Source organism: Glycine max, chromosome 6 (assembly GCF_000004515.6).
Source record: "Glycine max cultivar Williams 82 chromosome 6, Glycine_max_v4.0, whole genome shotgun sequence".
Classification (NCBI taxonomy): Eukaryota; Viridiplantae; Streptophyta; class Magnoliopsida; order Fabales; family Fabaceae; genus Glycine; species Glycine max.
In genome coordinates, this window is record NC_038242.2 from 40,805,650 (window position 1) to 40,820,294 (window position 14,645).

At 30.2% G+C, this 14,645-nt stretch overlaps 2 protein-coding genes across 2 annotated transcripts; both read left to right on the plus strand.

Moving 5' to 3' along the window:
* The first annotated feature begins 2,103 nt into the window (after nt 1-2,103).
* On the plus strand, nt 2,104-6,497 carry LOC100800647 (3-deoxy-manno-octulosonate cytidylyltransferase, mitochondrial). Its single transcript, XM_003526020.5, has 8 exons — nt 2,104-2,581; nt 3,647-3,692; nt 4,316-4,402; nt 4,489-4,613; nt 4,915-5,054; nt 5,178-5,229; nt 5,350-5,460; nt 6,123-6,497. The coding sequence occupies exons 1-8, from the start codon at nt 2,318-2,320 to the stop codon at nt 6,213-6,215; spliced, it is 918 nt and encodes a 305-aa protein (XP_003526068.1). The 5' UTR covers nt 2,104-2,317; the 3' UTR covers nt 6,216-6,497.
* A 2,938-nt stretch (nt 6,498-9,435) lies between these two features.
* LOC100802971 (thioredoxin) lies at nt 9,436-12,697 on the plus strand. Its single transcript, XM_003527210.5, has 2 exons — nt 9,436-9,791; nt 12,155-12,697. Exons 1-2 carry the CDS (start codon nt 9,596-9,598, stop codon nt 12,466-12,468), a joined length of 510 nt encoding a protein of 169 aa, XP_003527258.1. The 5' UTR covers nt 9,436-9,595; the 3' UTR covers nt 12,469-12,697.
* Nucleotides 12,698-14,645: the final 1,948 nt, after the last annotated feature.

The window sequence follows — 14,645 nt, forward strand, 5'->3', positions numbered from 1 at the left end:
ATAGATAAAGAACAAAATGTGATAAACAAAATACTCTTCACTATATGTGTCTTTCCTTCATAAATCGGGTTTATAATAGTGGAATCAATTTTCGTAGCTTCGTTATTATCAAAACAAAAAGATCATATCATACTTTTAATGAAAAAAAAATTCATACGAAAGTGAAATGAATAAAATTTCTGATATTAAATAACTCAGTGTAACTAATATAAAAAATGGGTTTTCAATTTTTGTTTTTTAGCAAACTGTAAATAATAAAATGCATTACCTGAAAAATCATAATGATTAAATTACAACTTTAAACTGTCAAAACAAAGTAACATAGAAAGTTCTGGAATTAAGGGGAATTAAATGGTGCGGTGAAATCCGATAATTAGAAAGCGACACGTATGACTTTGTGGTACTGGAAAAAAACATCAGCATGTGAGGAAGGTGTAAGCATTGAGCAAAATAAAAAAAATAATTAATAAAATTACACATGGATTGAAGTGAGAAATGAAAGATTTGGAGAGTTTATTATTTTTTATCGGACAAAATTAATTGGCAAAAAATAATTGGCAAGTACCTATTAATGGAAAGGTTTTTTTTTCAAATATTAAACTATCAATTTTACCATATTATTCAAATCAGCTTTAATTTTCTATTTATTTTTGTCGTAATCATTGTCAATTTATTAACATTAACATTTAATTATTAAAGGTTCCATTTTTATCTATTTTTTTCCCATTTCTTTTTAGTAAACTGAAAATTGTTGGTGGAGGGATATTGTTGTCTACTATGCTCATCTTACACGTTCCCTGCTATGCTCATCTCATATTTATTTGCTGCTTATTCCAGTGCTTATGTTTTACCGACCATGTAATATCCATGTTCTGTTTTCAGATTTACTTGATCAGAAAAAAAAAAAAAACTTATCCCACCATGCTGTGACCTTTCAATATTTTTGCTTCTAATTATTGAACATTTTAGTTTTGTAAAGTTACGGGGAAAAGTTTTTTGTTTTTTCTTAACCTTTGTGTTTTGCATTTTCGTTTCCCACAAAATTACCCTTCTTCACTAAATAAGAAAGCCAATGGTAACATAAGCGATGAATTCTCTCATTAATATCCTGCATTTGGAAAACAACAGCACAAAGTAAAAAAAAGAAAAAAATATACAAAAAATTAAAGATTAAACAAAAATTGTGGATTTTTAAAGATATAAAAACCAAATATTTATATTTTGCAATAAAGAGATCATAGTTGTGAATTTTTAAAAATAGAATAATCAAATGTTTTAATTATAAAATAAAGAGATCAAATTGCAGATTAAATAAAATTAAAAAAACAAAATTGCATTTAAGTTTAGCAATTTTTAACTATTAAAATGTTATATGTTTAAATTAATTTAAACTGCATATTTTTTTACATTCAAATTGCTAGAATAGTTTCTTAACTTTAAATTACAAAGAGCATTAACTTTGTGTCCCGTAATCATATACATAACTAAAATTTTTCTAAAACATTATTTTTTATACATGATTATAATTTTTTTTGCTGAATTAGATTAAAATTTATTTAGGATAAGAAAAGGTTATTTTTAAATAATATTATTTATAGAGATTACAAAATTATTTAACATAACAACAAATTATTTTTATAGACGGAAACATTTTTTAAAACAAAGACTAAAACATTATTTTTTTATAAGTGTAAATTATCTTTTATAATGAAAATATTACTTTCATATGCCCACTAAATTTTTTTAAAACAAACACTTAAAAATTGTTTTTCAAAAAAACTTATTTTTTTTAAAGTGTCAATTATCTTTTATAATGAAAATATTACTTTCATATGTCTATTAATTATGAAAATTTAGTCTCTCTTCACAATAAAATACATTTAAAATCAAAATTTTCTTGCAAAACCACAATATTTTTAAATTTATTTCCTATGTTTCTTTTATATAATTTAAATCAATTTTAAAATGTTTTCAACACAATCAACTCTTATACAAATTATCAAACAATATTTATTTGGCTTACAATAAAATACCGGTCGCACGGCACTCCACTGGTTTTTAGTACAAAAAAGTAATAAAAGAAAAAACGACATGTTAATTCATGAAAATTGATCAATTAAAATATAGCTGTAAAATTGCAAAAAGTGAAAAAAGGATTAAGGGGTCAGAAAAGAAAAAACACGTGGACGAAATTTTTCAATCCAAGGCAAGATAGATCATAGATCTGAAGACTGAAGTGAATTGCCCAAAATTCGCCACAGTTAGTCACTGAGTTCATTATTTCATTCATCCTTAGCTTATTCCTCTTGTTTGGGTCATGGCAATTTGTTCCTCACCATCATCGTCATCGTCATCTTCTTCTTCTACGTCGTCGTTTGGTTCCTCGAACACCGCGAAGGCGTGGATAATCCATGGCATTGTGGCCGGAGTGGCGATTGCTGCGGCGGTGGGCGCACGCGCTTACATGACCCGATTCAGCAAGTTTCGGAGCCGGGTCGTGGGCATCATACCCGCCCGATTCGCTTCCTCGCGCTTTGAGGGAAAGCCTCTCGTTCAAATCCTGGGCAAGCCCATGATCCAGGTCGACCCCTTTGCCCTCTACTCTTCCCATAACTCTTTTATTTTTCTTCAAATTTGAATCTTCCTTTGCAGTGTGCGTACTTTTCCTTCGTCTGTGTTCCATCCATAGCTTGGCTTCATTAATTTTAATGATAATTAATAGGCTAATCAACACTAGAGCTACCATGGTTCACTCTTTACTCTTCTTGCTACTAATTAAAATAAAGCTTAATTATGTTTTTAGTCCACCAGACCAGAGGTCCAAGTGGCATTGGACTGGATCCCTTAAGCATTATAAATGAAGGAAGAATTCCATCAAAGGTAGTTAACAGAGATTAGTCTGTACCAATAACATGATTACAAAAAAAAAAATTAGGGGTCTGATTTTTAAATCCTCCTTGTAAAAACACGCCTTTTCTACCATCAAATTCGAAAAAATGTTATTTTTAGTCCACTGTCAAATTTGAGGGACTAAAACAAATTTTCTTTCGGGATTAAAAAAAAGACCCCTTAACAATTAAACCTTAGAATAAGTATGTCTACCATCAAATTTAAAAAATGTTTTTTTTTAATCCCGCTGTCAGAATTTGAGGGACTAAATCATGCCAATTTTCTTTCGGGATTAAAAAAAGGACCCCTTAATAATTAAATCTTAAAATTAGTATGTCAAGTATAAGGGCAAAACATAGATGCAATTCGTACTTTTAGTACTATTCTCAAATCAGAATTGAAGTTTTATCTCGGTAATCAACATAATGAACGTATGCATTAAACATTTACATATTCCAATTCTGATAGGAGAATAGTACTAAAAGTACCTAATGAACCGCATTTAAGTTTTGTATGTAAACCCATGGAAGAGTGCCATATTCGTTGAGTTGATGTGCAAATATGATTTATTTGTTTTTTGCATCTCTCAACTAGCTAAAAACTTTGTTTGTAGTTTGTACTATATATAGTTCATTAGAAATTTTCAGTTGACTTGTTGCCATTATAGTAAACCTTCCCAGTACCTATTTCTTTTAAATTATGGTCTCTAATGGTCAAACTATGACATATTTTACCTGCTTTGGGATGAATTTTATAGAGAACATGGGAAAGGGCAAAGCTGGCAGCTACATTAGATCATGTTGGTAGGTCTATCCACATTATCTTCCTCCAATCCGGCATTAATAGCTTTAATACATAACTTTGTCTTATGATAATCTTTAAGTAGTGTTATAAAATATATGCCTCTAAGTTAAACTAAGATTCTCATCTTATTTGTTACACGTTGCCACAGAGATTCTAAATTAGACATATGGAGATTTTTGCTTAGAGGGTAAACTGAAGTTCAAATTCTATTTTCAATTTTCATATGCATGTCTAATATGTGTTGCTTCTGGGGGCATTGAACAGACACAATTTATGCACAAAACACATCCTTGAAATGGACAAGTAAATAAATTTACATTTCATTTCAGCTTTTACTGTTTCTGCATTTGTTCATGCATGTAAAACCTCTTGTTGGTCTTTTGAAGACGAGAAATTTTCAATGTTTACAAGGCATTGCTTTCCTTTCTGAATTTCTTGGCAAACTAAGTTTGCATTGTAATATACACAAGATTTTAATGCATTCCGTATGCATGCCAATTGTTGCTTCATATTCAAGAAAATAAAGTAATAAGCAGTTTTACTATTTGCTAGATGCGTAAATGCATGTGGACATCTAGCTAGCTTCTTTGATGTCTGACTGCCAAATTTCTCTGGTTTCTAGTTGTGGCAACTGATGATGAAAAGATTGCTGACTGCTGTAGACAATTTGGAGCTGATGTTATAATGACCTCAGAATCTTGCAGAAATGGTAAGCAAATTGGTTGCTTAATGTATTTTAGCCATTCAAAGCTTTTTTTCTTTACTATGTTTCATACTCTTTATTTTGCTAGATAGGTACTGAGCGCTGCAATGAAGCCCTACAGAAACTTGGGAAAAAATATGATATTGTTGTCAACATTCAGGGTGATGAGCCACTTATTGAACCTGAGATAATCGATGGTGTTGTGAAAGCTTTGCAGGTAAGATTGTTTCTTCTTAAATTTATTCTTTTCCTACCACAGAAAATGCAAATACTGTTCCATTGGCAAAAAAATTAACGACTGCCTGCTTAGATGTGATCATTATGTGCATTTTTATTCTGAACAAAATGGTGAATCAATTGGTCCAAATCACTCATTTGATATAGCTTCAGGTTATCTTGAAAATCTTCACATTTAAGAATTGTAACTTTATGGCCAAAAGGAAATATTGCTACATATCTCTGAGCATTGCATTTTATTATTCCCTTATACTATCTATCCCGATTCCTGATCCTTACAGGCAGCTCCAGATGCAGTGTTCAGCACAGCAGTCACATCTTTGAAGCCTGAAGATGCCCATGATCCAAATAGAGTGAAATGTGTGGTAGATAACCGTGGTTATGCCATTTACTTTTCACGAGGATTAATCCCATTCAACAAGTAAGTTAGAAATAATTAAAGTTCAGATTTTCAATTTTAATTGTTCCTTCATTACCAAAATATCTTGTGAAATTGTTTAACATATTTTGTAAAACTGGATAATTGCTTGCACTCATACTGTAGGTCAGGGAAGGTCAATCAACAGTTCCCGTATTTGCTTCATCTTGGGATTCAGGTACTAACGTTAAATTCCCTCTAATTGGCCTTGATAACAATCATTGCTTGTGCTTCATTTGTTTGTTACCATTATCTGCTTCATTTTGGGTTAATAGTTTTCCGTCTACACATCTGCCAGAGCTATGATGCAAAGTTTTTGAATATATACCCTAATCTTCGACCTACTCCTTTGCAACTTGAGGAGGATTTGGAGCAGCTTAAAGTCCTTGAGAATGGCTACAAGATGAAGGTACCCTAAGTTATTTATTCAAGCTCTTATTATTATTTCATCTTTATCCAATTGACTTGCATGTTTTTTACTTGATTATTCTAAACTGACCTTATAATCTCCTAATTATAATCAAATAGCCTTCAACCAGGGTTTGGTTGCCAACTTGCCATTTGATGTGAGTAGTCCAAAAACCATTGTATATTCAGGTTCTCTAATAAAATTGTCTCTGTCTGACTATTGAACTGAACACTTGGTGACAGCTCTAGTTGGTAAGATGCTGTTAGGAAACCCTCTATTAAGAGAGTCTATGTTAAGAATGAGAAATAGGGGAGCACCAGGTGATCTAACCCCTGAGACATTGTAGTAGTATAGCAGAAAATCTGTTTTAGTATAAACAAATATTGCTTTTAAAAAAAAGTATAAAAACTTCGTACCCCATTGCCCAGAGGCTCTTCGCTATGCGAAGGTATGGGGGAGGGATGTTGCTAGGTTACACAACTGCAAAATAAAGAAAAGAATAGTATCAAGATTGTAGCTACTACTAAAAACTGAATCATTATTATACACTCGTACTTGTAGTTGATGGCTGTGGCTTTACTCATCTGGTCTGATGTGGGAGACATTATTTATTTCATTTCTGGACACTTTATAAAATTGTTTATTTTGATTTTCTGCTATAGGTGATAAAAGTTCATCATGAGGCTCATGGTGTTGACACTCCTGAAGATGTTGGAAAGATAGAATCTCTAATGCGTGAGAGGAACTTATCTTGAACTCTCACCACGGCAGTGAAACCATATATGCAAATTAATCATTAGCACACCACCACATCACATATAGAAAAAGTTTTTTTTTTTTTGTATAAACCTTCTTGTTGCTTACAACATAGTATGCGTGCTATTATTTATGATGTATTTTATTTTATAGCATCGGCAGTATGCATGACTAGGTTTCTGGGTTTCTTGTACAATTAATATGTGCAGAGAATTAAAATTTTTGTCACACATAATGTAAGCTGTGTATGTATCTTTATCAACAGTGAAGGTTAACATAAATAACACCATGGAAGATATTTATAGTAGTTTTGAGGACATTGGTGTTGCTCAAAATTCATGTGATTAAGACAATATTATACATTTCAGAAAATGTTGCAATAACTAATAATATTAAAAGAGAATGAAGTTGTGAACTTATATTTTTGAAAGTGTAAGTTACTACGTACAGTAGATAATAAAAGACACTCGTGTGTTTGGGAAGCAGTTAAATCCAACGTCAACAGTTTTTAGATGAAAGTTACAATATAGTTATTTCGGAATTTTTGCTTTGGAACATGTAATTTTTACGTTTAACATGATTTTAATATTAATTCAAACACAACCGGGGTCCCAGTTGATTTGGGCTTCAGGTTGATATTTCATGCTTTTTCATCAAGAAGGTTGGGCTAGTTTGTTGTGTGATGCTAGGTACACCAGCATTATTGTTTGTGCATTCAGTAATTTTTTTAATTCCCTAAATGTCCCTGGTGTCTTCTTCCTTTTGAAGTTGGTTGCAATGTTACTTTTTCTTTTACGCCTCCATTGTTTTTTCTTCGCTTTCTCCCTCTGTTGTTGGTTCGTGTTGGTTTTTCATTGTTAAGAGAGTTGCCGCTTGGGTCGAGGTGAAAGTATTACGGGTCGGTGGTGATTGTTGCTTTTGTCGTCGACGGCATTTAAGGTACGCCATTTTGCTGCATTTTGTTGGGTGTGCGTGAGTTGATCCGTATGTGTAAGTTATAAGTACGGATCAAGTTGATCCGTAAGATCTATACGGATCAACTTGATCCGTAAGTTAAAATTACACATACGGATCAAATTGATTCGTATAGATCATACGGATCAACTATGACTCATACGGATAAATTATGACTTATACGGATCAAGTTGATCCATATGAGTCATACGTATCAACTTGAGTGAAGGACATTTTCGTCTATTCACTTAAAATACTGGGTGCACCTAGCATCATCCTAGTTTATTTTAGACATCATTTCCCCCCTATTTGGGTTATAGATTGTGATCACCTTTTGTATGCTATCAAGCAAAGGAGATTAATAAAACACAACACAAGAATATAGACAAAGATAGCATCTATACTTGTTTTACATCATCTTCTTGAAAAATATTATTAATCTTCTGCTCCGATCATCTAATATTTATGTATGTTTTGATATGTGTGTTTAAACTTGGACAAACTTGTTAAAGAATAGTCATAAAGTGAGAATCAAGAGTATCTTTGTATCAATTAAAAATCTTGGCTAAGTATCAAACACTTAATGTAGTATGCGATGTAAGATGAAATAGTATAAATATTATGTGTTGACCTTTTTTTCCTTTTATCTTTCTATTTGTTTTTTTTTTTCTAATTGAAGAAATGATTAACTAGTGAAGTATTTTTAAACAAGAGTTTTCCTTCAAGATTTTTCTCTATATTGTTTTAGTTCCTAATGATTTTATTTTTCCTAAGACTACCCATTATTAGTATAATTTTGTATAAGTTTCTGAACTAAATTTTTTGATCCATCAATTAAATTTTAAAAGATAACAAAACAGAATTGAACTCATTTCGTATTTACCTTTTTATTAAATAAAAATAAAAAATAAATTAAAAAATATAATATATAATTTCATTATTAATAGTAAATATTTATAAGTTAAAGAGATAATAATTTAAAATTTGATAAATAATTATGGAATTAAATTACTAAAATCAATATATATCATATTTACTATTATGATTTTTTTAAATTCAAAAGTTGAAAGAGTACTTTAAATAAGGATTAATTAAAATTGAAATAATTATAAAATTCATTTTATTTGAAAATAAATACATTTTCAATTTAATATTATATATATATATATATATATATATTTTAAATTTAAATTAAATTCAGATTTATAAAAAATATTTACAAACAGTAAAATTATACAAATAAAAATAAAATTAAATACTTAATTAAAAAAATTCGTTCAATTAATATATTATTAATTGATTTCTAAAATGATTTAATTAAAAAAATAATGAAGAATATAAAATTCAATCTCTTAAGCATACTAATCCAGTTTCAATTAATAAGGTACATTGATAAAAAGGAAAAAAGTATATTTTTTCCCTCATAATATTTCAAAATTCGATTATAGTCTTTATAAAAATTCAATATATATTTAATTTTTATAAATTAACAAAAATGAATGCTTTTGGTTTATAAAAGATAAACTAAAATCACATCACTTTTAATAAATATGAAGATTTAAAATTATAATAAATTTTCCATATATTTTGAAAAAGTAAAAATAGTTTTTACCCCAAAAAATACTATGGACATGTTAGAAAAAATTAACTAGTAACTAAAAAATTAACGGATAGTTTATTTTTTATTTATTGAAAAAGTCAGGTAATAGTTTTTTTATGCAAAAATTAACTGATAGTCGAAAGCTTTCAAGATAATTTTCATTAAATCATAAGTAATAGATAGAACTATCTATTGAATTAATTGAAAAATATAAAATAATATATACATATTCATTTGATATTTTTATATAAATTTTAATTTTATTTTATGGATAAAAATATATTTTTATGTGTTATAATTTTTTTTAATTAACTTGAACCTCTTGTAATTTTTATATTTATAGATAAGTTATTTTCATTATAGTTTTAATTTCAATTATTACATTTTTTTATAATATGAATTCGGCTATTAATCTTATAAAGAATACAAGAAAAATTAATTCGTGTTCATTAAAAAATTCAATTAAAAAAATTTAATTTTGATATTTACAATAAATAAATTAATTCATTTCCTAAAATACAAAAGATGTCTTACAATGTTTTTAGACATAGAAAAAAAGGTAAAAAAAAGAAGAAGAAAGAAAGTGTGATTTATTCCCACCACAAGTTGCAAATATGGTTGAACAAGTATTTAGGAGTGGTGACATGGCGTGAACTCATTGGTGGAACCTACTTGAAAAATTACTTCACCAGTCCCCCCACCTCATCCTCATCTCCACATACACAACACATCACTATTCCGTTTCTCTCTTCACTCTTCTTTCGCCACACACTCACTCTCTCTCTCTCTCTCTCTCTCTCTCTCTCTGCTCCCATTAATTTCACGATGGCAACACTCTTCGACTCTCTCGCCGTCGTGCGTCTCCCCACCGCCGCCCGCCGGACCTCCGTTATGCTCCCGCACTGCGCTGGCCTCAGGCTCAGACCCGCCGCCGCTTCGCGCCTAGTTGCGTCCCCCGCTCGCAGGATCGCTTCTCGCGCAGCGCGCGTCGCCTGCGAGGCTCAGGACACCGCCGTGGAAGGTCAGCTTCCATTTTTTTTTGCTGCAAATATTTTATTTTTATTCTTAAAAATTTAATTATAAAATGTTATTCGTTTTTAGTGCCGATTAAATACATGTGAACCAAAAAAGTCTGGTTTGTAAGGATTTGATTTCTGGTCACGTGTTTGGAAAATTTTTTGTTGAAAGATAAAATTCACTTCAATGATATCAACACCTCGGAAGAAATTAGTGTCCGACTATCGGTTGCACGATATATATTTTGTGGAGAAAAAAAAAAATTACATGTGATTTTTGAAGTTTTTGTAGAGACTGAAATGAAATAAGAAATTTGTTGCATTTTCAGACAACGAAAGGTGAAAGTAAATTTAACCTTTTTTTTTTCTTTCTTCTCTGTGGCTTATATTGTCGTTGCAATGAATTAAATAGAATAAAAGAAATGTTGGATTTTCTTGCGTGATTGTTTAACTTGTGATGTTGAAAATAAATACGAAAAAACAAAATTCCACTTGTATGAGTTTCCCATGAAGTCCACTGCTAGAACATGCGGTTTTGACTAACACCGCTGCACAGTTGCGGATCTAGAAAATTTTATTAGTGGGGCAAGACATAGGTTGTAACATTTTTTGATAAATTATCATTTTGGTACTGTAAACTGACTAACAAATTTTTTAATTTAGTTCTTAAATATGTAATAAGTGGGACAACTATATCCTATTGCTAAGTTTCATGGGATTATTTTGTTTGTAATGTTTAAGCACTATTTTGATATTAGATGAACAATTTGACATTAAGTGGATATAAATCGTAATTGTCACTTATTTTACTTGTTTATGGACTATATTAGAATTTTCTTTCTTTCATAGACTAAATTATCATTTATTTACATATTCATATACCAAAATTATTGTTTATATGATATTTTCACAAAAATAAAAATATCACATGCTTTAAAAAAAAACATAATGTCATGACAAAAAATCCAAATACTGACAAAAATTAAATAAAGAGTACAGCATAGTAAAATTAGTAACAACTTATTCTTTTTTTATTTCTTATATTTATTTTGCATTCATTTTAAGAAAAAATATCGTATGAGGACAATACTATTTTTTATGGGGACAGAATTTTCTTTATTACTCCTATACAAATAAAAATTAAAATCACTCATATACGTAGATCCGCCACTGCCGCTGGACATGCATGTCAACTGTTGAAATACAGCTAATTACTTTTTTATTATTAATGGATTGATACTTTTTTCTTTGTCTTTAAATTAATTGAGTGATATTTGATATTTAACCTTGTTTGAGAAAGTATGAAATGCATCAATATGAAGACGGTTTGGTAGGGTAGGAAGTGATCTTGGATTATTGTGAAAATTAACCAAGATTTAATAAAATGGCGCATTTTGGTTGGGAAAAATTTGTCCTATTGGAAGTATTCTTTGGTGTAAGATTGATTGCGTTGCACTAGTTTTGATAGTTCCCCTGTTTATTTCTCATGCTAACCTCCTCATGGAGTTGATGCATTGATCATTGATGTACGCCATTGGCATATCCAATTTCAATGTTGAGGTTATTGATGAAGCATCGATGGCTTTTGTTTTGGTTGGTGTGTGAATAGATAGTGATGTGCTCAGACATGCACATGATCCACATGTTTTGTGTATGATGTATGGACAACTTAGGTGTAGATTACATTAGGTATTGTTCTCTGATTAAAATTAGAGTTTCTTCTCAATAATCAAAGTCAACCTTTTATACCAACTTTTATTTTACTTAAGGTATTGTCCTTCACAAGTTTTGTTATCTTGGCGTTTCCTTTGTTGGAGATCCCATATTAATTAGTGAAGGACAACCCTCACTTTACAAACCAATTTTGTAGGATTGAGTTAGGTCCTAAATCCAAATTCTAATAACATTGATTAAATAAACCTAATATGAAGGTCTAGTTTTTGGCTAGGTATGTTTGTTCTTTAATTAATCAACATAACCTTAGATTAAACTCCATCTGTGGTTTCATAGCTGGTTCCTAGCCTGAGCCCAAGTAAAGGAGGAGGGTTGTATTAGGCCCTTGTTAGCAAACCTAAAACTTGTCAGTTCTCAAACATGGATCACTCACACTAATTAATCAACAAACATAAGCATAGATTGTTTTGTTTATACTTGTGTTTTCTATTTGCCTTTTGTGCTTTTTTAGCTGGTTTGCATGTTCTCCATTTCAGCACTGCATTATTCTAATCAACTTATATCCTAATGATCTCTTTCTGTACACTTCTAGAGAAATTTTACTTATTTGAGAAAAAAATACTAATTGAAAATATTGGTTGGTGGAGAGAAATACTAATTGGAATGAAACCATTTCTATCATTGTATATTGCAGTGGCTCCTATTACTGATGCAAACTGGCAATCCCTTGTCCTTGAATCCGAATCTGCTGTTTTGGTTGAATTCTGGGCGCCATGGTGTGGTCCCTGCCGAATGATTCACCCTATAATTGATGAACTTGCAAAGCAATATGCTGGGAAGCTCAAGTGTTACAAACTCAACACTGATGAGAGCCCTTCAACCGCTACTCGGTATGGAATTCGAAGCATCCCAACTGTTATGATCTTCAAGAGTGGTGAGAAGAAAGATACAGTTATTGGTGCTGTGCCCAAGTCAACATTGACCACGAGCATAGAAAAATTCGTATGAGGTGGTAAGTAAAGAAGGCCTTTGCTGGAAGTAAAGCAGTTTTTCCTATTAGCTTCTTTTCTTCTGAGCCCCATGTCTCAAGTTTCGATATTTTGTTTACCCAAATACTCATTTATGCTCCTGTACAGTGATCAGATGCTACCTAATTTTATGTTTTTAGATTATTCTAGTTACCAATATGCTAAGTGAATTTTCCATTGAATCATAGCACGTTTTAAATTGATTGTTACATATTTGTCTGGCTTCTGTTTCGTTTCAACTTTCACTCAACACTGATGACATATGGGGTACCTGTATAAAACAAATTAGATAATTCATATTAAATTTGTTGGGTCTCATCCATGTTATGTTACTGTGGGGTCTGGTTGGTCACATCTTGTGTTCCATCCGGGTTGTTTTTAATAAAATCTCGTTGGCTTAGGCCTTTCATAAGAAAAAAAATAGGTCTCATGCATGTAGGGATGGACAAAACTTAAATGTAGTTCATTAGATATTTTGGGTGTTGTTCTTTATCAGAATAAGAATTTCACCTTGATAATGTATTTAAAAAGGTTTACATTAAAAACCAACTTAGGTTAGTCAAATTCCCATTCTAACTCGTAAGAAACTATATTTAAAATGGGTTGTTGGGAGCTGTAACTAATTTTTTTTGGTGCATTTTGGTTGAAGTTTGATACATGCATCTTTATTAGAGGGTCAGTTTTATGTTAATTTAGAACAACGCTAGCTTTTAGGGGAGTTAAGGTTTAAATTGCAATAATAATTTGAAATTTGGCATATGCTATATCGTTTGTCCTGTGCGGTTGGTAGATGCGCGCACCATCATAGTTATTGGTTGTTTTAGGCATGGTTTGGTTGTGATCAAATGCTACAGAAGAGCAAGGAAAGACTGAGAAATGCGGAGAAGTACCCGGATGGTGATGGTTTGGTTGAGACTAGATGTTGATTTTTTTTTTTAATTTTAAATTAGTGGGATCCATAGAAAATTTTCCTTGGTAGAATGAAGAGATTTGGGAGGAAATCATACTATGTCAGCTGCTGTTGCGCTACATTTGATGGTAGAATTAATATATTTTTACTTAATATTAATTTTTCTTCTTTAGTATTAATTTTTTACCTACCACACAACTTAATTTAAAATTTTATCTTCTGATTCATTTCATTTCTCTTATCGCAACCTAACACACCTTTAGTCTTGGTTTGGTTGTGGGGAAAAATTACTATTCATGAGGAAAATTTTAAAATATAGTGAGTTTCACATTTCTTTTTTTCTATTTTAATTTAAATATTATTTTCTCAATTTTAAAGAATTAATGTTTTATTAGGAATGACAACTAGGCAGGTCGAGAACGGGTTTAGAAGGCTAGGCATAGGAGTCCGATTGTAAAAGAGGTGGGCTAAAATTATCAATCTTCATTCCCATTGAGTTCTATCGGACTGGGATATACGCACGGATAGCACTTGTTATTATTATTATTATAATTTTAGTTTAGTTATATATTTTTGAATAAATTATATATTAAATTTTTAATTATATTTTAATTCAAACAATATATCAACAGAATGAATGAGAAAATAACTAAAGATCAAAATTAAGAATTCAATTGTATTTGTTAGTTAAATATATATTTTTAAGTTTGTTATTTAATTATTTAAATATTAAGTTAAATAATTAATATTTTAAAAAATTATAATAATAAAATCTCATATATATATATATATATATATATATATATATTATGCATATATATGTTGTGATAAAAAATTATAAAAAATATAATGGTGATTAATAAGAGTATGAATATAATTTGATATTCATTCTCAACCACATCTTCATTCTCGCATATAAAATTCAAATAACATCAGTACCAGATGCATGATCAAAGTGAGTATTTGACATAAAAGTAGGAGACAAGTTTGGGCGTTACATGTATAAGATTATTTATCATCCCTACGTTTGAGGTTAATTATTCTCAGATTAGATTTAAAAATGACTAAATTAATACAAATGACTTAATTATATGTTTTATAAAAAATTAATAATAATTAATACTTTTTACAACATAATTTATATCTATTTGTAAATGCCTTTTATTTATTTTAAAAGTATTCTAGATTAAATTTAAAAATGAAAAAAAATACCGGTTCAATGCCAGTTTTCAGTACCAATTCAACGT

Coding starts and splice junctions, on each gene's coding strand:
- LOC100800647 (XM_003526020.5), top strand. CDS start 2,318: ATGGCAATTTGTTCCTCACCATCATCGTCATCGTCATCTTCTTCTTCT. Junction 2,582..3,646: donor TGGGCAAGCCCATGATCCAG/GTCGACCCCTTT, acceptor TGAATTTTATAG/AGAACATGGGAAAGGGCAAA. Junction 5,230..5,349: donor TGCTTCATCTTGGGATTCAG/GTACTAACGTTA, acceptor CACATCTGCCAG/AGCTATGATGCAAAGTTTTT.
- LOC100802971 (XM_003527210.5), top strand. CDS start 9,596: ATGGCAACACTCTTCGACTCTCTCGCCGTCGTGCGTCTCCCCACCGCC. Junction 9,792..12,154: donor TCAGGACACCGCCGTGGAAG/GTCAGCTTCCAT, acceptor TGTATATTGCAG/TGGCTCCTATTACTGATGCA.